Below are 23,767 nucleotides of genomic sequence, written 5' to 3'. Positions count from 1 at the left end.
AGCACGGACTGAGGAGCCGGACGCTGCAGCCCACTGTACAGAGCGGGGGGGGTGTGTGTGTGTGTGAATATAACATGATGTGGTGTGATACTTTGTACATAGGGAATAGTAGTAGTAGTAATAATAGGAGTAATTGTGTATATTATTTACGTCATCATTTTATTCACGTTATCATAGATGTCACCATTGTTGTTGAGTAACTGCATAGCAAAGCAAGTATTTGTATTCCACTGAAGCGTTAAGAGGATTTTTTTTTTCAGTGCTATGAAGTGTTATTAGCCCCACAGCAGCCTACCAGGCAATTGAAAATCTTTATTATGGAGGAGAGGGAGTCACGCTGTGCTCCGGCTGAGTTTACACAGTTTCCGCGCATCTTTTTTTTCTTTCTAGCTTTTAATGGCTTTTGAAACATTAATTTGTGCCTATTTAAAATGTGTTTATTCGTCAGCGGGTGCACGCTCAACATTGTCCGTGTCCATGTTGTGAATGACTCGAGTGTGGGACCTGCTTAGTCATGCTAAAACACACCCGTCTTACACCTCCTCTTGTGTCCCCTTTCACAGGCAGCCTCAGAAACAGGATGTTAATGCTTGACGGAATGCCTGCAGTCCGAGTCAAAGCTGAGCCCCTGGAATCGGAACAAGGGGTAAGAGAGCATGTTGTTTTCCAGACAATTCCCTTTTTTCCTCCTGCTTTCCTTTCCTTCTACCCTCCTCCCGGCAATGGGCCGATAATCACTCCCAGGCCCCGGCAAGTGAGTGAGAGAGCGCAGTGAGTGTGGGGGCTAAGAGGAATGGTGGGAGAGCATGGTAGTGAGTAGGAAGAGGAGAGGAACCGTGAAGAGGAGGGGAAGCTACAGCTGGAGCAGGAATGCATTGGGAGCATTTCGGGGAGGCGACCGGGGCCAGCGTGGAGTCTGTGCTGGCTGGGGGTGATTGCGCAGATGTAGTCACTGCTCCGGGGAGGAGGGTCACATGAGAAACTCTAAATCTTATCTATCTCTGTCTGTTCCTGCTCCTTTATGTCTCTCAATTTCCTTCCATCCTCTCTTGCCCTTTTTTTCTCTCACGAACACACATGAATTAATATCCCTCTTGTGCACATACAGAAGTACACACAAGGCACTGTGGTCCCTCTACAAACACTATCACCATCATCATTTTTGGACTTGATGTTCAATTAAACAGTGTGCACTGACCATGTTGGGTATAATGGAGTTACCTCATGCTGGGCTTTTTCACGGCCCACATACAGTATCAGTGCTCTCTGGTTCGACATACCTAGAAATAAAGTGGTCTTGTTATGGTGAAGCTGTTGCTAGGTTACCAGGGCTTTGTGTTGCTGCCACAGCTGTGTGTGCAGTGGGTGCAGGCCACTTCATATTTGCAATCATGAGGAATTAGTGTTCAGCTATTGCTGATTTCCATTCATAACAGATCAATAATGTCCTCGCCCCCAATATATCAGCAGGTAGGCGAGGAGTTAGTATCTGTTGAGGCGAATCTGCGAGTGTCAGCCTGTGATGGATGAGAAAATTACCAACTGCAGATAACCCATCAGGTTATCACAAGTCTTCTGGACAATTGTTTGGCTGGGGAGGTGCGATGTCTCGATAAGGAGTCACTCTGTCTCTCCGTATCGAAGGACTTGACAGAGAGGCAGCAGGTGGCTTCTTTCTGGCTCAAGGGTTCCCGAGCCACACTCTCGCTATGCCACCGACAACCTGGGGTTTGAAGTCGTCCTCGGTACGCGTAGTGATGTCAGTCACAGACAGGATGTGAGCTCTGCAGCCCACACGGCTTTGAAGTGCACCGATCCAATCTTGCCCCAACAGGCTGAGCTTCCCTTTAGATGGCAGAGGCAGACAGACAGTTCAGGCTGCCGCTGCAGAAATGTGGTCTTCATTTGGGTGGCGGGGGGCCAAGGGCTTGCTGGAAATGGTCTGCCTCGTTAGACCGCCTGCAAGGGCCTGGAAAATCTGTCCCGCTTACCAGTATCCCCTAATAAAGACAATGGCATGAGGACAGAGGCAGGCAGGCGGGTCGAGCATATCTTTATATGTGTGTCAGGGTGTGTGAGTATGTGTAGGTTTGAGCGCGTAAGTGTGTTTATGTCTGTCAAAATGAAAGTGGGGGGGTGGCTTCAGTTTTCCATTGGTGCTGCCTGAGATCTGTTGGATAACTTAACCCCAAAAATGCAAATAAGTTTCTGTTTTTCACTTTTATTTCCACACAAGTCTACCTCTTTTTACACAGATGATTGGCTAATTTAACAGGTTCCTATAGTAACTGACTATATTCCTAACTGCCATCATCATGGTGTTACCACGAAAGTGAGCACTTTAACACTTTAACACTTTGGAATAAAGAGAGAACCATTCATTTGTATTACTCTTGCAACAAGGTGCAAGACTTTGTAAATGCTGGTATTGTTAAGTGACTCTTGTGCAATTACTGAGAACTGGAGGACACAGCTTGAACATATGTTGTTAAACTGTAGCCGAAGAGGTCGAGTGCTGGTATTGTATAAAAGTATGAAGTTAACAATGTCTCTTCTTTGTAGCCATTCGCCTCGGGATAATCACAAGCTGTATGTAACATTTCCTCAAGTGGCTTTTTGCTTTAATGAAAGTAGCTACTAGCAACTAGAGGGAGGGGGCACATGTTTCCACCAAGGCTAACGCCCTATCTTGCCATGATAAAGAAAGTGAAAAATAAATCCTGGGTCCAAACCTTTGTCCGAATCCGCTCCAAAATTGAATGAGTTCTTCCTTGGGTCATGCCCCATCCCCCCCACACACTTTCATTCATGGAAACTGGTTCAGTAGATTTGGAGTAATCATGTTGACAGGCTGATAGACAGACAAACAAATGGCAAATAAAAACACTTGGCGGGGGGGGGGGGGGGGGGAGGGGTTCAGATTGTAAATACCTCTGCCAAAACTAATGCCCCATCTCCCCCGTTTTAATAATTTCAAATTGAAAATAAATTTACTGAATCTGCCTGTTTGTCCAGATCCACTCCCAATATTTTCCTCGGGTCAATCCCCACCCCTCCCGGAAATTTCATTTGATCTAACAGACAGACAAACAGCAATAAAAAAGGGTAATGAATAGATTGGCATTTGCAGTAACGATTTAATCTCTTTGTACTTAACTTCCAACCAACTGCACAAAATAGCTGATGAATGTTGATGTTATTTTTAGTTTTAAAAGATTTTAACATGATTTTATTTCCTTCCTGTTTTTTGAGCATTTTTGTGTTGGAAGAAGTTTTTTCTAGATGAATAATGGATATATTATTTACTACCTTACCTCACACTAATCGTTGGATATATATGCTGATGTTGCATTAGCATCAGAGTTCAAGGCTGAAACTATATGTTTTGTGAACAGCATTCAGACTGCACTTGTGGTTGGCACACACAAGTGATACACTTTCTTCACACTCCTCTTTTTTTCCTCTTCTGCTGTCTTCTTTCACTAGCAGAACTGGCAAAAAAAAACAAGAAGCAGAACTTAGCATTGCACGCTGTAAGAGCACGTACTGACAAAGACAAGATTTCCAAAACACTGATACAGTATCAGCCTCAATGGAACCAATGGCTTCAAAGCCTTCAGGCGGTGTTGCTGCAGGCGATCTGTGACACTCACATCCTATATGCGGCATGCAAACACAGAGATCACATGCAAAAGCAGCTGGAGGATAGCTTGAGGCTCTGTCAAGAAAGCCTACACGAGGAGCTGCTGCGAGAGAAGCTCAGAGGACGTTTGACATCACAAACATACACGTTGAAAATGAGCTGATATTTGTTTTGAAATGTTTTTAAAGGAGACATGTCAGGAATTTTCAGTTTTTCTTTCCTCTAGTGTGTTATGTAGGTTTTTGGTGTATATACAGCGGCTGCAGATAAAATAAAATAAAACATCCGATGTAAAGGGAGAAGAAAACACTGCTCCTAAATTTCCTGAAGCTCCTCGTCAGTAGTCCGAGATACTTCCAGGTCATTGTGATGTCGCGTTACATCCAGATGACCCGGATAGCTATCGTGGATAATACAGATTATTCACACCTAGTGGCTACTCTGGCCCCCCCCCCCCCCCCCCCCCCCCCCCCCCCCCCCCCCCCCCCCACGATCAAAGCCAGGTAAAGCAAGAGCATAGGCCAATATGCCCTTCACATGTTTGAAGCGCTTAACCAATCACAGCACAGTGGGCCAGTTGGCCAATCGAAGCAGACTGGGCTCTATCGGGAGGGGCTTCTTAAAGAGACAGGAGCTAAAAACCAGGCATTTCACACAGAGGCTGAAAATAGGTGCCACAGAAAAGTGATTTATTTTCTCAACATTGGAGCATGTAAACTTTTCTAAGTAATAACTCAAAATTATAAACCTGAATATGAGCATAATATGTCTCCTTTTAAAGCTATGAAACAGTACAGCCAGTAAAGGAGGGACATCTGGAACCTTGATCTTCCAAGGGAAGAATCTTTTGGTTAAACCTAAACTTTGCTGAGAAGGAAGTCAACAATGACTTTGATTTACTTTACACTTTAACCCCCGAGGCTACATCACAGCGTGTCTGCACAGACGGCACTTTTAACCGCATTTTTCCGTTTGTAAGTATCACGTGTCTGATGAAACAGATAGGCTTCTGTTCAAATCGATCCAGCTGTCTACAGAGTTCGCGTAAAAGCCACGCATTTCACTTGTGCTCCATGCACTGAAACGCCACCCGCAGCATATTGAGGCCTAGTGACTGTGTGTTTGATTCTGTGACCTACTCTCACTACTGCGCCCGAACACATCCTGTGCACAGTACAGATGGAGCGCTGAAGCTTGCTCCACTGACATGCTGTTCACACTACGCCTCCTGTGTAGACATGGTGTTGGCTTTATGAGTAGACAAACTCAAAAACGTTACGGAGCACTGCGGTAGCGCCTGCGGAGCAATTAAGTTGAGCTCGCATCAGGTGATTGGCGTCAGCTGCTTCATTCGGGATTCGCCGACAGTGGGTCATTCATTAGCTGCTTCCCTGCCAAGTGATGAGTAAAATCCAATCATATTCATACAGGTGGAGAAGTTTGTAACCTGACAACTGAACTATTATGCTGGTGATCATCACCTCCAATGTTCTGTGCAATGTCCCCTTTATTCAGATTTATCACTTTATTTCGATTTGTTACACATCTCTGTGTTTTCCCCTCACAAGTGTTACCTTTGTTGAAGTATACATTTTACATAGCAGTTCAATAGTGTTATATATAGGCTCTCCGTAAAACGACGCACACAATGTGGATAACTATATAACTTTAAATAGAATGAAATAAAATAAAATTGTATATGTTAAGGGGCTTCTAATAATTCTAAGGCATCAGATTTAAGCATGTAGTTTTTTGGCTGTTTTCTTCTTCATATACATCAAGGATTTGTAGTAAAATGCAAAATCTTGACTGTATATACAGGCTGTGTTTTCATACATTTAAAATAAGTAAAGTCTTCCACAGTTAATCATAATGTTTATCCTCCCTTATGATTCTAAACGTTGCAATAATTCTAGTAGAGTGAGAAAGACAATGGAGATCAGGTTCCAGACACTTGTATGTATGGCAGCAAAATGGATTTTGTTGCTTTATTCTAGCACTGTCTGTACTGTCTCTTTTTCTATTCCTTGTACACATATTGTACAAATATGTATTTTATAGCTTCTATTTCACTCTTTTTCTTTTACTTTATAGTCACAATTTGTGTGTTACCTGCAGGCTTGCTCCATACAAAATGTCATTATACCTGTACAGTGACAACAAAGATATCGAGCATCTTGAATCCTATTGGAGTTTTCTAAAAGCTGTCTAAAAGCCGTGTACATATGAGTTTTAGTATTAGGGCGGATTAGTTCACCCAGCAGAACCCTTATTGCTGCCCTGATTCTTTGAGGAGCTCCCTCAAAAAGGCAGTGTCTTTTCTTCCAAATATAACTGTATAACAATTTGCTATAAATGGTCAATTTCTTGTGGGAGAGGTCTCTGGCTGAACTGTTCTACAAGGAAAAAAACCCAACTATGAGTTTCCATGAGGGAGGAGCGCTGATCTCTTTATCACAGGACGACATAAATCATCTTATCACATTTTCACAAAGACTGTGAATGACGCCTAACCCTGTTTGTGCTGTCTCGTGATAAAGGAAAAAATCCTGAAGCTTTGAGAACAGTAGAAACCCTGCTGTAAGTGCTTGGTGGGTGGTATTATGAAGGAGAGCATAATGAGCTGTGAACCTTGACCTGACACCACTGAACCTGAGCTGAACCCCGCTGAAGTCCAGGGGTCATCGGGGGGCATATTTCATGGGGTAGGGTTTGTTTTCCAACTGGGGAGGAGTCGCACAGTGAGAGGCACTTTTTGATTCATGGGGTCGTAACATTTCCTGTAGGCTGAAAACGAGTATACAAGTCTGGAGTAAAAATAGTACACATAAAAGAGCATACACACACACACACACACACACACACACACACACACACACACACACACACACACACTCGCACACTCAGAAAAATTCGTAATACACCGCAGATCCTCTCTCAGCCAGCATTACATAAGGGGAAAGAAATGTGAGTCTGAAAAACAAAAGTGAGCACGAAAATCCACAGAACATTTTTACATTTTCTGCTGCAGCTTCGATCTGAGGTTTTTTTCCCTTTAACTTTAATGAGCTTTTCCTTTATGATTGGTAAAAAAAAATCCTGGATGTGCTCACTCCCTGGTGGCCTTTAGTGTGAGCCTTCCACTGGGAGGATCAACACCGCTTGCACTCGCTCTCACACCCCTCCCACAACGAAACACAGTGGGCCTAGAGCGGCTACATCTCGCGTTAACGTGGTTAATTTGACATTAAAACAAAGACACTGATGTCAAAGTAGTCACGAGAAACAAATGGAGGCCGGGTGTGTGTTGTTTTTTCGACTTTGCGTGTTCCCCATTATCTGTTCGAAGTAAACAGGTTCCCGAAACTTGCGCAGACAGATGGAGCGGTTGTGTTACAGTCTGCTTGGTGTTAAGTGAAAGATATGTTGAGGGATACGCCGAGCCACCAGCGTTGGCCTTAGGAGGCCCATCGCTGAGAGACAGAGAGAGAGACGGTCAGGAAATTGAGCCCATATGATGTTTTTCCACCGTCACAAAGGAGATTTAGGAGAGATACAAGGGGGAGCCAAGAGAGAGCTGCGTTTCTGTGGGAGTGATGGAAAACAGGAGGAAGAGAGAGAGAGAGAGCGCAACCCACGCCAAGAGAAAGAGAAAGAGAGTGAAAGCAGGCGAATGTGAGAGACACTATCTTTACTCCTGTATTTCATCTGTGAATGACATCATACTAACTGAGGGGAGTTAAAAGCTTGAATGAACATGTGGAAATTAACTTTCTCTAAAAATGTCACCGCATACTGTATATACCTTTCTGACATATCTCTGTTATGCACTGTTGTTGTTTCTGAAGCTGACATATAAATCTATGATAGATGAAGACAAATGTTCTTGACCTTAGTTTATCAACACATCACCTTTTTAGCTATGTGACAGCTCAAATTATTGCAGGACATTAGTGGAAACATTCAAATTAATGTGAGAAATACATCACTTGAAGGCAAATTGTTTCAGATATATCTTTCCTCGTGAGAGACATTGAAACTAATCTGCCATCGTTGTTTCTTTTCCTCCCACAGTCACCTAAAGTGCGCCCTTATTCTGCGATGGACGGCGTCCCTTTTTTCCTCAGCAGAGTTAAACCTGAACCTCCGGAGGACCTGCTCGCCCACGACCTGCACTTCCACACGCAGACGGAGCCCGTCGACCTTTCGATCAACAAATCCCGCCCCTCCTCCTCATCCTTCCTCCCCACCACCACAAACTTATCATCCTCCCCTCTCAGATCCGCCTTCTCCCCGTCTTCGTTATCGTCGTCATCCTCCTCCTCCTCCTCATCTTCCTCCTCTCCATCAGTTATCACCTCAGCCTCATCGGTGCTCACGCCAGGCCCCCTGGTCGCCCCTGGCGCGGGGCTGAGAGGTCAGCCGTATTTGCACATCCTGCACTCTGTGCCGCCTCCTCCATCCAGCCCTCTGAGCCTGCAGGGAGCGGGGAAGCTGGGCAGCCATGTTCACCGCATCCCGGTTGTGGTACAGTCACTGCCCCTCATGTACACCACTGCCGTTCGATCGCCCTCCAGCCTCAGCAACGCCATCGTGCTACCTCTGCTGGATGAGGTCAGAAGCCAGAGAAAAGGTGAGGCCATCATCTCCAAATTCACACCATATTCATATGGTTGAGTTTAGTTTTAAGATTTATATTAAACCTTTTTTCCTCATTTTCAGTTAAAAACACTGACATTTCTCCAGTAATCATTTAAGCACAGTTGGATCTTTAAAGGAAATGATGAAGCTGATTCAGACTTTGTGCTACTGCCTCATTAATGTATTAGTTTTACATAAGCTGTCTGATGTTTCTTCCATGAAGCTCTAGCCTCCAGCTTTACTGAGAAATTCAAATTGAAATTCATTTAATCGCATGAATTATTCGCCTAAACTAAAATAGTCAAATATTTGTAATCATCAGTTGTCAAACATGACAATGCACTAGTAATATTTATAATTTAAGGAGTCCTCAGAACCCCCCAGAAATAATGAAACTTTAAAGACACACTAGACCTATGCCATATATTTTGTTGATAATTTGTGTACTATGTTGTATATCCAATGTTCAAACCCAGAGAAATTCCCAATTTTATAAAATTTTATGTAAGACTTTATTTTGATCGCCTTTTAATCGCGTCAAATCCACTTTCCGAAGCTTTGCCCGTCTCTGCTATGACGGTCTGGGAAAATGATGTGTGACAAAGGACCAATGCACTGCTAGTCAGTTAGCCAGTTAGCTAAACAACATATGATGAAGGAAAAACATACTGCTAGCTAGTTAGCCAGTTAGCTAAACATCGTATGATAAAAGGACAACACACTTCTGGCCAGTTCACTAGTTAGCTGTTTTTATCGCATGAATAAAACTAAAATAATGACCTCATCTGTGAAAATGATTTGCGGCTTAGTCATGTCAGCTAGAATTTCATCAGCAGTGGTGGTGAAGACAACAACTCCCACGATCCCACTCTGCTTCAGGATGTCATCAAACAAGGTGTTCAGCAATTGTTTTGACCGAGAGACCCCTAGTGGCTGAAGTTACATATTGCACGTTTAATTGAGAACCTGTCCTATCGTAGAAATGGAATAAAATTAGTCCATATCTGTGTTTGGCAATTTTGGAGACAGATCCTGGCTAACATTGGGTTGGATAGATGAAATACATGTGCGATGAAGCAGGAGTTATGCCCATGACAAGCTGTGTTTAGTTGTGTATTTTGTCTGGCAGATGTCCTGAGCTGTCTTTAGTCAAAGCACTTGCAGACACAGTGCTGTGAAGGCTCACTGTGTGTGTTTATATGCTTTTAGAGACAGCCCGTCAGGCGGTAATGTTCCCCCTTCAGAGAGAAGACGAGGTTTGCAGGTTGAAAGGCTCCTATATCTTTTACCGAGGGAGATTTCGCTGGGCTGTCATAAATAGCCTCTGGTGTAGGTAAGCAGGGCCGCACCAGTTGTTGCCTTTCCCTTTATAGAGATGCAAACATCTGGGGCAGTTTGAGTATTAGTCCTCTCTGGCCCAACCTAGACAGTGTTATTGGTTTTTCTCTCTGGGTGTGGTTTTACTGCCAACCACTACGAGTATTCTGATGGTAGGTGTTTCTCTGAGCAGTACACAGGGCGAATTGTTGGTTATAAAAGAGTTTGCTTTTTTGTCACTCCCTCGCAGGATGGACAGACACACTCAGACTATAAGTCACACCCATGCGTGTACTGTACATACAAGCAAACAAACAGAGATGTGTAATTAGAGCGTGTGCTCAGACAGACACTCGGCTGGCAGGGTGGGGTGGTCCTCAGAGATGGGGCGTTTTAAATGTTGGATGTCTGCTCCCAAGGAGAGCGGAGGAAAGAAGTAAGAACAGGAAAAACAAGACTTGCATAAGAGGGTGTGGATGGATATTGAAGATGGGTGGCACTTACACAAACACACGTCCACGGTCCAGCTTTAACTCTGCTCAGCTCTGAAGTTACCAAGCTGAAAGGAAATTGTGTGAATGAACAGTAGAGCATTGGGTGTGGTGGATACAGTGGTTTAATGAGACAGCAACCAGTAAACAAAGGGAACATTTAGCTACGTGAAGTCAATATGACTGGATGAGAGAAACAGTCAAAATCTAATTTAAAGTGATGTAGTACTGCAAGACCTCATATTACACTTCTTTTGGGTTATGACCCAAATGTCAAATCGAGATAACGACAAAAAACGACTCGTACCTTTCGACCATGTAAATTGCCGACACTTCTTTGTAGACGTATGTTCCAATGGCAGCTGTTACCTCCTTCCACCTTGGTGATTTTTTTGCCATATGGTGTGCTGCAGGCAAAAGCCTCGTTCGACGTCTGAGTTTGGGTTTTGTTTTGACCAGTCAACTGTAATTCTTTGGCTCTCGTCCTGAGGAGTTTGGGTCTGTTGTGGGGACCAGTCTGCTAAAGAGCCTCTCTTTTAGGTACAACCTCCTCATTTTGTCTTGACTGTTCAAAATCCTTCTACTGGATTATCCTGTTTTGTGTTATTCATTCTCCTTCATGTTTGCTTCTGTTACCTTAATGCAAATTTCCTGCCAGCATCATGTGAAAGAACATCAAATGATGGAAAATATTGCCCTCATGATTTGTGGCACAAAAATAACGAGGAATTGTGATGGGGAATAATAGTTCTTTGAAGGAGGTTGATTGCCTGATTGATTGGCTCAATGGCCAATCACAATCTAGTCTCACCCTTGGATGTCCAGTCCCAGCAGGTCTTTTTCAGTCAAAAACTGCATCATATAGTAGGCAGTGCGATTTAGGCACAACAATAAATGAACGACTCTCAAGTACAATTCGTTTTCTTTTGTTCGTGTCAAAGAGACGAACGAAAACACAAGATTACGAACTACACTGGCACCCAGAGGGCGCATACTTTGGCCATGGCCCAGAAGTCCCATTATGAAACCACATTTAAATTCACTAGATCCAGATTTTTATTTGGATTTCAACAATTGGCACACACTCATAAATGAAAATGTAAAAACGCCCTTTGTTGCAATGATAAAGAAAGTAAATAAAAATAGTATCTCTGCCCCCTGATGAGTCAACATTTTATAAATTCTTTCTTGGCCCATACTGTATCCTTCAACCAAGTTTCAGGGAAATCCATTCAGTAGTTTCTGCGTAATACTGGTAACTGGTATTTTATGTCATTATACAGTGTATATAATTGTACTGCGCAGCTGTGGTCCTTATTTATCTGGTGTTTTCCTTGTCAGATGTCACTGTTGGTTGATAACTGGACAAATAAGTTGAAGCCCTTTCTGCTCATGTCAAGTTTAATGTGATTATTGAAGCTCTCAACATAGATACATTATGTACAACACTTACACACACACACACTCATCCACTCTCCCACGTGCACACACACATGCACACACACACACAGGTTGGCCATCCTCTTTTAAAAGAGGGCGGGTACGCTTCCTTTCACTGCTGTCTCCCTGTCTCCGGCAGGAGGTTGCCATGGAAACAGGGCTTGACTGGAAACAACAGGAGAGAAAGAAAGAAATCCGGTGCTCTGCCCACCTCTCCACCACTCCTCCATTGTGTCCCTCGCTCAAAATACCCCTTTTGCAACACACAATGCATTTCTAACTAATTGCAGGTTTTCCGTAGGGTAGGCGAGCTGGTGACCACTCTGCATAACGCACTCTGCAACAACAGTTAGAAATCTTTAAAGGCAAAAGCTCCAACAGAGTCGCAGCATTTCCTATGTGCGCCCACCCCCACCCCCCGAGTAATAACACCATGTCTGCTGCTAACTCGAGACCTTTATTATGTGCCATTATGGTCACACTCTCGGCTGAGAGGGCAAAGGAGGTGAGGTCCTGATAGCTTATAAATGCACCAGGATTACAGGAGAATGGGGTCTCAGTGGAAAATAGTGTATACCTTAATATATTCAGTGTTCGCAATGCTTTCAGCTTCAGAAAGATACTAGAAAATCTTCACCATATTGTTACTATTTGGCAGATTAATCATAATGTTGTTTCCGAGGAATTATTATATCAGTTAATGAATGGTTAATCCTGTACTGCAGATTTTCCAGGAACATATCCTTGGCATGCAGTCAGCGGCAGGTCTTTACTTTTTTGGACAGTGATCTCTTGAGTTTTTGAGGATGTACGCAGCCTGTGTCCATGGAGACAGGGAGGACAGAATGGCTGCAGGCTCCGGCAAAATAACCCATGAGCTGTCACAACTTTCGGAATAGATGTAACTTTGTCATGTTGCCCTGAGAGACAGATACTCCTGTGCTCATGGGCTGAGGGGGGTCATGGTTTGAAAAGCATGCAGATGGCCAGTCAAACGTTCAGCAAAGTTTGCTTGCTAATTATCGGGATCCGCTAAGAAAAATGACCACAGCAGTGAATGGATGAAATTAGACTCTTGTCTTCTCTCCGGGCCTTTTATGTGAAAGTTTGCCATTATCATGAATATGATAATGGCAAACTGTTTCTCATGTCGGGGAACAGAGAGCAGAGAGAAAAGAGTCGCTCTCATGCACATGTACTTTTAACTTGGACATATTCTGTACTCTCTGAGCATGATACACACACACACACACACACACACACACACACACACACACACACACACACACACACACACACACAAAACAACAAAGACGCCCAAATGCTTCTCCACCCAGCTCCTTATCTCTATAGTTGAAGGCTGTGTGTGTGTGTGTGTGTGTGCACGCATGTATGCACACTCTTCTGTCTATGTGTAACTACTGGCTACAGTTTCATGAGTGGTTGTTCTGTCCTTAGCTACTGACTGGAAATACCAGCACTCATGCACACACACTCACACACACATATATATGTATATATATATATATAGATATAGTGACAGCTCGACAGTCTGAAGGATAATTCCTTGTAACAAGGGATTTATGAAATGACAACATTAAACTGTATAAAGGCGATTCCCTCATGATGATTAGAAACACTTTCCAGCACACACAATGTGATATGCCTTATAAGTTTCCAGGGCCGGCTCCAGTATCATGTGTCTGACTCCTGTGTCTGCGTCCCGTCCTCACAGCACACACAGACCCCAATGGCCTATCGCCAAGGCAGATCAAAAGTGACAGCGATGACGACGACCTGCCAAACGTGACCTTGGACAGTGTTAATGAGACCGGCTCCACTGCGCTGTCTATAGCCCGCGCTGTACAAGAGTGAGTATCATGATCTGTACATGTGTGTATGTGTGTGTGTGTGTGTAGGGTGGCGGGGGTGTTCACGTAGACTTTTTCTCCTCTACTGACCCTAAAAGCTCAAATCAAATACACAGGTCTCTGTCTTAAGCTGTTATTTCTGTTCAGTCTTGTGACAGCAACGTTTTCAGGAAGGCTTTGATGCTTTCACTCTCTACTGTCGGCAGCTGTTGAATCTGGTGATAGGGAATTTTCAATTAGCTCCACAGTTACAGTGTTCCTGTTTGTAGTATTCACATCCTTCACATCATTACTCACCTGAATCTCACACTGTTACATTACAATGTAGTTGTTTGTTAAAATAAATGCCTCACAGCACCGTGCAGTTTCTCACCAAGCAAACAGAATAAACAGGAAAAGATGTAAAATGTCACTGCACATAATAACAGCTCAATCAGATTAATACATCCGTTCATTTTGAGGGTTGGGTTGAACTGATCCTGGCTGACATTGTGCAAGAGGCCCTGAAGGGTTGTAACAAAGAACATTTACTAACTGCATTCAAGTATATTCCTTAAGTATCTGTACTTAACTTAAGTAGATTTATTTTCAGGTTCTTTTCATTTTTACTCCACATACTGTATATCAGCAAATATTTGCACTTTCTATTCCACTACTTTTTTTAAAAGTATTGCGGTACATATTCACATTGTTTTTTATATATTGAAAAGGAATCAGTGTTTTAATTATAGGGGAATTGGTTCAGTGATCCAATCAGAGCTGACAGGTAACATTAGACCCCGCCTCCTTCAACAATAACAAAGCATCGCTGGTTAAGAGACACCTAAAATGGATTCAATGGAGACCGAGACTTCAACTTTAACTGTATTTGAAAGCAAGTACTCACTTACTTTTGGTATTTTTTACTTTAGCACATTTTTGTCTATTTATTTGTACTTTTACACCAGTAAAATGTTTGAGTGTTTCCTCCACCACTGACAAAAGGGAGGCTACACTCTGGACAGGTCACCAGTGACTGGGCCGACACACAGACATAAACACCCATTCATGCTCACGTCCACATTAAAGAAAATTACATTTAAAGAGGACTTGACCCTTTGAGAAAGTGTAAAGTGTTTAATTCTAAAAAATAGAACGGCATTGAGTAGAGAGTAATCTCCACCAAGGCCCAACAGTCGAGCTGCACCAAATGCCAGATGCAGACATTATTCCCTGGGGAATTGGTGAAAGTGATAAAAAAAGATCTGAATCCACACCAAATTTTAATGTTAGCTTTCTTGACCTATGTCCCATCCTTCTCCCAAGTTTCATGAAAATGTATTTAGTCGTTTTTGCGTAATCCTGCTTATAAACAAAAAGACAATGGACAGGGTTTCGAGTAACAATGTTTAACATGCTCTCCCTGACACCCTGGATAAGAGCATTGTCTGAAACCTGTGTAACACTGAATCTTCTGAATTTCTGTGCAATTTTCTTTCTGCCCTTCCACTTTTCAATGTGTGTGCGTGGGTGGCTGTGCATTTGTACCGCTGCATATGGCTCAGACATACTTTCTGCCGTGTTCGGCCTACAGACTATCACAGCTCCTGCAGTGCTTGTCCATCTGGGTTGAATGAAAAGGCTTCCCTCTCCGATGACTGACAGCTCACAGGATTCTGATTCGAAAGCAGGAAATCAGATGCAGAGAGACATTTGGCTCGGCCCTGCCCTCCTCCCCTGCCACACATAAACCCAGAGCAGTCAGAACTAGTAGCCTGGCCAGACTCACTTTAATACCCACAGGGACTTTTATTCAGGCTAACTGTAAGGAAAGTATTCCAGGACTCTGTGAGAATCCTGCTAATGATGCAGCAACATTAACGAGGCTGACGCGGAATAGTAGGCCAACCCCGACTGGCTGTGTTTTGGTGGTAACACTCCAGCTTTGACATTGTGTGCAGGGCCTTTTGCATTCTTTGCCCGTGCACTGCCGGCTGCGTGAGCGTCGACAGTAATGAAAGTTTTTGTGCAACCCGTTTAAAAACTATGTTGTGGCTGTGCCTGCTCGGTGGAACACGCAGGTTGCCATGTTTCAAGGAAGACTAACACACACACACACACACACACATGCACAAGCACACACACACTCAGAGACACTCACTGGAGGACTCGGGTTTCAGTGCAGGTTATTGAAAGGGACAGGCGTGCCCCTGAGTGCCACACGTGGGCACCGGGTGGTCAGAGGAGAACAGAGGTTGGCAGGACCCAACCTTTCACTGCCCAAGCTTTCACTATGGAGATAAATCACCAGCCAGGCTTAGCAATGCCCTGCCAGGGCCTGCCCACACACTCGCTTCTCTGTGTGCAAAGTGCAGACTGTGCTGTGTGGAAAACTGTGCGCTCCTGTGTGCGTGCTGTGTTTGTGACTGTGCGTGTCAGAAACTCCGTGTTCACGTCTTTAAGTATATAAGTCCTCCGATGTGTGTGTGTTTGTACTGTATCCATGCACGTGTTCCTGCACAGGGGGCAGAACAGCTGGTTCCAGAAGGAGGTCAGCCATTGTCAACAGGAACACAGACTTGGATGTTTGTCTGTGAAAAACAAAGAAGTCTGTAGTCTCCTTGAGTTACACGATGGGAGAACGTGCACTCTGTATTGACACAACACATGCGCTCTGTGGACATCTGCGGCGCAACAGAAGCGAGCAGCACTTTTTTTGAAAGATTTCACTCCATTGTGCTGATATATTTCTTTTTTCCTTTTCATTTGCACATGTGCTACACTGAGAGTGTACCGCTTTATGTAATTTAGTGTCCATATTTACATGAGCAGTCATCCACAGAGCGTCAGGGAGGAGAAGTGTAAGGGCGGAGGATAGGAGTGCCTGCAGCCTCCAATCCAGGTATCCATATATAAATAAATGAGAGAGAGTGAGAGTGTGTGTGTCATGTGCTTCTTGGGCAGCCTCCTCCATATTCATGTGTTTCCCTGGGGACCGGTGGATAGGCTATTGTGGGAGAGCACAAGTGAAAGAGAGACAGTTACAGAGAGATAGGCGAGGGAAAGAAGGTGTGTGTGTGTGTGTGTGTGTGTGTGTGTGTGTGTGTGTGTGTGTGTGTGTGTGTGTGTGTGTGTGTGTGTGTGTGTGTGTGTGTGTGTGTGTGTGTGTGTGTGTGTGTGTGTGTGTGTGTGTGTGTGTGTGTTGGGGGCAGGGGCTTGTGTTGGAAGGGTTGTGTCTATCCAAGTCTAGCTGGTCCCCAAGGACCTGTGGCCAACGAAGCAGAGCAGGTGGAGGGAGGGGAGACACGGGGTGAGGTGAGGGCTCGTATCCTTGGACAGGTACAGGAATGCCCAGTGGGCAGTCTTCCAGCGCAGGCACACACACTCACACACTTACACACACAGTCACACACACAGTCTCACACACACATTTCCCTTCCTGTTTTCTCGATAATTCCACCATTTGGTCTGTTTAAGAACCGTGTCGAGCTGTTGCTGAGTCGAAACTGTTGTTATGACCCTGTTTCCTATGAGAAGTAAGAATAATAGGCAGCGTGTTTGCGTTGCGGGAAACCCCCCCCCTGTTCCAGGTGACACACAAACACACATTCTGTGTCCCTCTGTCATACACAGAGCAGCAGATGAAGAGGACAGGGACAAAGGAACCACAACAGAGGTTAACTCTGTTTGAATTCGTTCTCAGCTGTACTTTCTATTTCTCTCTGTGCTGCTTCGGGAGACACAAGCAGACACACACTCCCACAGCCAAGGTGCTGCGCTGACACAGGGCTCATGGCAGTGTGAATGGGCCTCTGGGCTCACATGAGAAAATACAACTAATTGATTGTAACGCAACAGCTACGATACATATGGGGTGGGAGACCTAAAGATGTTGTTGTTGCCAAGAAATGCACCCGAGTCACAGCTTTGTTTTCTGCTGACTTTGCCACATATTGCGTTGCATTATTTGATAAAGTAGTTTTTTTTTGCTAAGCCTTTGCTAAAAGAACAATCTTTAAATACAACTTTTTTATTTATAGGTTTATAATATAATAACTAATTATAGTTTTTGCCCCATCTGTCACTCTGGAGTTGGACATTGCTATTTTAAGTGGATCCTGTTGAAAAAGGGTAGTCATGTTTCCCTGTGTAGTTTCAGATGCTGTAAACCTGCTGATACAAATTGACTTGTAGCATCACTCGGGCTAAACGAAAAAAGACGAGTGAAATATTTTCAACCCACAGAGCAACATCCTTCCAAACATGAAAACGCTTCAGATAGTCATCATAGATGCCTTTTATTCATTTGTTTATTATTCTGTCATTTAGGGCCACAAGTAATACATCATTTAAATTAACTGATCAATCATTCAACTTTAATATGACAGTAAATAGTGAAAAAAATCCTTTGTTAAATGACTTTAACAATTAATTAACAACAGTCTGGAATACATTTTCCATCACTGAACAACATGAAATGTTTCAGCCCTCCTTGGAGAACACATCTCCACTTCCTCCAACTATCCAGAAATTAAGACAAAATATCTGGTCGCTGATGCCCATGATGCCATTTGGAACCAGAATCAAATAATTTCAAAATATATCAATTACAACCAAAAGTAGCAGAAAAATGAACACGTAGACATATGTCATTGTCATAAGACCTACATAAAATCACAGAATGATCCTGACCCCAAAAAACAGACCAAAGCAGGAATCTGTCTGCTGCTCTTAAACAGATTTATCAACAGAATGAAAAGCAGTTGCACTTAATGACTTAATTTACATGAGTAATGAGTTGTTGTTTATTCTTTCTGTACTTTCTTTTAGAAGGCATTGTTCTCCGACCTCCTTAAATTATTTCATAATCACGGAGTCACTTCAGAGATGAAGTCAGAATGTAAACATCCGCCTCTTCTGCTCAGTGGCTGAGCTCCGAGTGTTTCCACTGTAAATCCTGCAGCCTCACAGAGACACACACATACACACACGCACAAACACACACACACACACACCCATGATACCTCAGATGGTTGTCTACGATTTTTCTGTCGCATTAGCAGATGACCCAGTCGTGCCATCATTCACTCAGCTTTTATGAAGGCGCCTCTTTGTCTTAATGTGCGGTTTTGTCATCACGTTGCAGTGTGATATTTTCTGAGCGTGGAGACGCGCAGTAGAGACAGCGAGAGGGGAGTTAGAGTTCACTTCGTGTCTGACCCGTGTGATCATTTCCTGTTCAGCTTCACATTGGCCATGAGCCAAGAGCAACAGGTGATCTGTATGTATGTGTGTTTTCCTCTAATTCTGAGAGTGTGTGTGTGTGTGTGTGTGTGTGTGTGTGTGTGTGTGTGTGTGTGTGTGTGTGTGTGTGTGTGTGTGTGTGTGTGTGTGTGTGTGTGTGTGTGTGTGTGTGTGTGTGTGTGTGTGTGTTGATTGCACGGTTAAATATCTGAGTCTGCGTTTGACAGACAGACAGAGAGACAGGAAGTGGCCTCTGTGGAGGAGACACAGACCCTGACGGCCTGTCTGATGCTCACTCGCTCTCTTCCTCCTTCTCCGTTGCCGGGTTCACCCTCTAACCTTTTTTCTCAATATTCACAACAAAAACTCTGAACTGAGGAAACTGTTTGTGCCGGGATCGCCCTGTAAACCGTATCCCACAGATATTACTCCTCCCTGCTCGTAAACAGAGATGTTCTTGTTTTCCTTCTCTACTGTATCTTTCGTGACAGTTTTCTCTGTGTGTGTGTGTGTGTGTGTGTGTGTGTGTGTGTGTGTGTGTGTGTGTGTGTGTGTGTGTGTGTGTGTGTGTGTGTGTGTGTGTGTGTGTGTGTGTGTGTGTGTGTGTGTGTGTGTGTGTGTGTGTGTGTGTGTGTGGCAGTCATGTGTTTATTACTGTGTGAAAGGTTTCATGGCTCACAGTCACTGGTGAGACCATCCTACCTCCTCTTTGTTCCCTCCTTGATTTAATTGTGTGTTTGTACTTATGTGTCTTATTCATATAGGTATACGTTTACATTTAGATTTACCACAGATTATATATGATACTTTTCTGCAAAATAATCTATATACAGTACACTGACAAGTCACACACACACACACACACACACACACACACACACACACACACACACACACACACACACACACACACACACAGAAACTGGCTACAGGGGCTTCAGTGATTGCGGTGACAAATCATATAATCAGCTGAGGTATTGATTTTGGCTATTGGAGAGGAAATGTCATGGCAAAATCTATAGATGGTAGAAATAGGCTCAGGAGACATTAACCTCACTTTAAAACACTGGGAAATAAACAGTTTCCACCTTTTGATTGATGAAAGTCTGGGAGCAGGGTGAATACCAGCGGTCTTACCTCATCCGCTAGCCCCGTCAGGCTACAGCGGTATTACAGTGCCACCTACTGGTAAAGATACTGTCGTACAAGTACTATAAGCTATAGTATATTATAGTGTATACTATGCTGTGTTTTTACATTAAGTCGTCTATTTACTGCATGCAGGAAGTTCTTGAGATGATATTCTACAATATTTGGGAACTTTTTCAAAACTCCTCATGTGCATGAACACTCTTCAACATCCACACTGACCTAAAACTAGAATGGTCCCTTAATAGAGTGTATACCTCCAACAGTCCCCTTAAAGTCAATCAATCTGCACTGACTTGCACACAGATATCAGTGCTCTAAATATGCCTGATTTTTAAAATCAAGATCCATGAATTATTCTTTAAGAAATCAGTGAAAATGTAGAGAAAAAAAACCACGCCCCATCTCACAATGTTAGAGAAAGTGATAAAACCAAATCCATGTATCCGTCTCAAATTTCCGCACCAAAATTGAACAGGTTCTTCCTTTCAAGAAAATCAGTTGAGTGGTTTTAGAGTAATCGTGTAGACGGACTAAGAAACAGCAATGAAAACATATCATTCTTGGTGGAGGTAAAAAATGATAATAGTTGATAGCATTACAATACGTAGCATTATTGTCTTTGAAGGTTTCTCTTTATTTTATTTTGTTGCATTTACTACAATAAGATGAATTTTACAGCTTTGTGTTTCCTTTAATATGTCTCACAGATGAATCAGGAAGTGCGGTCCTGAACTATTCGAAAATTGTCACTGTCAACCAAACTTCACAACAAGATAATAAAATGGTTTTTTTTGCGGTTCCTCAATTTCCTTTGTGAATTGCAGTGTGTCCTTCAACACTACACTGAAAATCACAGTTTTTATCGAGTAGTTTTTTTTTTTGCTACTTGTCCTGTGTGTAAAAGAATGAAAATACTGCTGAAACTTGAACACATCAATGTCTTCTACTAATAACTCTTTATCAATGTGGATTTCTTCTTCTCCTGTTGCAGTTCCATTTCCCCGTTCAGTATTGACAGCATACGTCGTCCCCGGAGGTCAGAGTCTCCAGATTCCAAAAAGAGGAGAATCCACAGATGTGACTTTGAGGGCTGCAATAAGGTGTACACCAAAAGCTCCCATCTAAAAGCACACAGACGGACGCATACAGGTCAGTAAGACGGAGGGTGTATGTTAAAGTGCTGTGATTTTATTAATAATAGTCATCTAAATGCTTAAAAATCCCATTACTAGTCCACAATGACAAATACCATCACATATAACCCTGGTAATGTTCTACTGGTGCCACCTTTAACACCACTTCAACATCAAAGTTGTTTTGAAGAATTTATACACATAATTTAATCTGGATTACAGTGGACTAAAGGTCAATCCCAAATGATATGAGGTTATTTGAAGACACTTTCACACACGTGGACAAAACATTGATAAAGTCATCCAACACTAGTCACATAGGCCCCAAACCAAAATAGATCCAAAGGTTCCCAGGAAGCGTCTTTGAGACAGCTCTCAAAACTCAGACCATGTTCATGAGAAATCCACTGAAGGGAGTCTTTTACCATCTGCTCCAAGTCAGACATGCAAAGCAGAACATTTTAATCTTAAACTAAACTAAACTAACTCCTCAAACTAACTAAAAATGATTTCACTTGTATGAAGTGATAATGGAAACACCCATCACTACTAGAATCATCATTGTAAATGGTGATTCAAACAGGGAGGGCACACTTTTTGTCCTTGACGTCTGTATCCGTGATGCATTATGTTCTGTTCTTGTCTATTACTTAATGAATTTAACGACATAATGCCTCATTAGAGTTTCTGAATGATATAATCCTGATGTCCTAAGACTTAACATATGATTATACTTTAATAGTTTCATTTATAGTTTCTTATAATCAGGTGTGATGTAGCCATAATAGACAGAGAGTGTTTTAATAGCTGCCTCAAGGCTTTTCCTGGTAGTTCATTGTCTGCTTTAAACAAAAGGTGCACGGTTGCGTTGATTATACTATTTGTTTACCACACCCCATTATGAAACAATACAGTACACAGCTGACATTTAAGGTGGCAGCTAACCGCACAGAGGAAACAGAGATACAGGTTTGGAGCATTAGTCATGTTTGACCTTAAAGTACCTTTTACTGAGCAACAGCGCCCTCTGCACTCACACATTGAGTATGATTCTGTTGTTGGGCTCCAAGTCCGAGCAATGAAATGGTTTTCATGTAGTGAAAAAATAAAGCCATGACTTTGTATTCCTACTCATTGAACTGAAAGACAACTGAACTGAGGATATTACCCACGATCCTCTGCTTCCCGAACCAGAAAAGCAACAGAAGCAAACAAACTCTGATGAGAATTCTGGATGTTTTAAGTTTCATCACTGAAGATAAACACTTCTGAGTCTTTTAAACTGATCTACAGTTCAGAATAACTCTTCAGTCAGTTCCACACTTCTCACAGGAGATCTTACCTGCTCACTCACATAGAGCAAGAATAGATGTTCAGGGTGAGGAGTGGGAATGAAAGAGGAAACATTCTCCCTATTATAAGTCAGGGAATCATCAAACTAATTTGGACTGGGGTTTCATGGTCAGAAAAAAAAGGCACTGAGTTGCTTTAAGGTTGTTTTAATAATATTTAATTATATTGTATCTAGGCTTTTTGCAATATTAATAACAATGCAACTCAGTGGAGCACATGCGTCCTCAAAAGCCCAACAGTCCCCTTAAATTCAATCAAGTTGCAAAATGTTTCACACAATCGTAGATATCCGTTCCCTTGATATTCCTGATTTGTTTCATCAGGATACATGAATTATTTCCCGGGGAAATGTTGAAAACGCACCATCTCGCAATGTAAAAGAAAGTGAAAGCAAATTTGGAGTCAAATCAGTTTTTGTTCTTGTTGTAATGTTGCTTTAAAAACAAACATAGAAACCAATTTGCCAGGGTTGAAAACAGAACCTCCTTGCCCGAGGTAAGCCGACATTACAGATGCTACTATAGATGTGAACCAAATAGAGCAAACGTAACTTTTTGGGGATGCATCATCCTCCACAGAGCATCATCCTCCAACATGTGACCCACAAGCTATTCAACATACACTGAGTTTCTCTCTCTCTCTCTTCTGCTCCAGGGGAAAAGCCATACAAATGCACCTGGGACGGCTGCACGTGGAAGTTCGCCCGCTCCGATGAGCTGACGAGGCATTACAGAAAACACACGGGGGTCAAACCCTTCAAGTGCGCAGACTGTGACCGCAGCTTCTCCAGATCTGACCACTTGGCTCTGCACCGACGGAGACATATGCTGGTTTGAATCAGACGGAGAGAGATAAAGAGAGAGAGAGAGAGCGAGAGAGAGAGAGAGAGAGGGAGAGATCAATGGAACAAACATACACACACAATCACACAAACACACACAGGCAGCCGGGGGAGCGGGATCTCCCTATGAATGTTTTTCAGCTGGCCTGAATGCACACAGACACACACACACACACACACACACACACACACACACACACACACACACACACACACACACACACACACACACACACACACACACACACACACACACACACACACACACACACACATACATACACACACATAAACATACACAAACGCACACACACTCTCATCCGTCAGAAGGCGAGAAGACGTCGAGGTGCACGGAGCTTGCGGAGCACAAAACAGGGTCACTTCTGGATCCTCTTGGGGTTGGAAGGAGCAGACGGCAGGATCTTTTATCGGAGTCTAATAGGGAACTGTCTTTTACAGCACTGTTCATAAATGTTTCACTTTGATTATTAAAAACAAACTCTTCATTTGGACAAAAAAAAATTCTATATAATGCACTCGCAACCGTCTTCTTTTTTATTTTAGATTTGTTTTTGTTTTTTTTGTGCTTTCTTTCTTTTCACTATATTGTTCCAGTTGCTGCTTTTTCCAGCATTTCATAATGTGAAAGACCCCATTGAACG

At 43.0% G+C, this 23,767-nt stretch overlaps 1 protein-coding gene across 2 annotated transcripts in view; it reads left to right on the top strand.

Annotated features, from left to right (window-relative positions):
* klf12b (Kruppel-like factor 12b) overlaps positions 1–23,132 on the top strand; it is a 38,387-nt gene extending 15,255 nt beyond the window's left edge. For both annotated transcript variants that reach the window (XM_034575268.1, XM_034575269.1), the window contains exons 2-6: positions 564–646; positions 7,718–8,276; positions 13,268–13,403; positions 20,770–20,927; positions 22,919–23,132. In XM_034575268.1, coding sequence (XP_034431159.1) covers positions 564–646; positions 7,718–8,276; positions 13,268–13,403; positions 20,770–20,927; positions 22,919–23,100 — 1,118 coding nt within the window. In that variant the 3' untranslated portion in view covers positions 23,101–23,132. The remainder of the gene's footprint in view (positions 1–563; positions 647–7,717; positions 8,277–13,267; positions 13,404–20,769; positions 20,928–22,918) is intronic.
* The last annotated feature ends 635 nt before the right edge of the window (positions 23,133–23,767 follow it).

The sequence above is a fragment of the Hippoglossus hippoglossus genome, chromosome 21, assembly GCF_009819705.1.
Source record: "Hippoglossus hippoglossus isolate fHipHip1 chromosome 21, fHipHip1.pri, whole genome shotgun sequence".
In the NCBI taxonomy this organism is placed as follows: domain Eukaryota; kingdom Metazoa; phylum Chordata; class Actinopteri; order Pleuronectiformes; family Pleuronectidae; genus Hippoglossus; species Hippoglossus hippoglossus.
The sequence above is the reverse complement of the archived record's forward strand: the minus strand, read 5'-3'. Positions and strand labels throughout refer to the sequence as shown.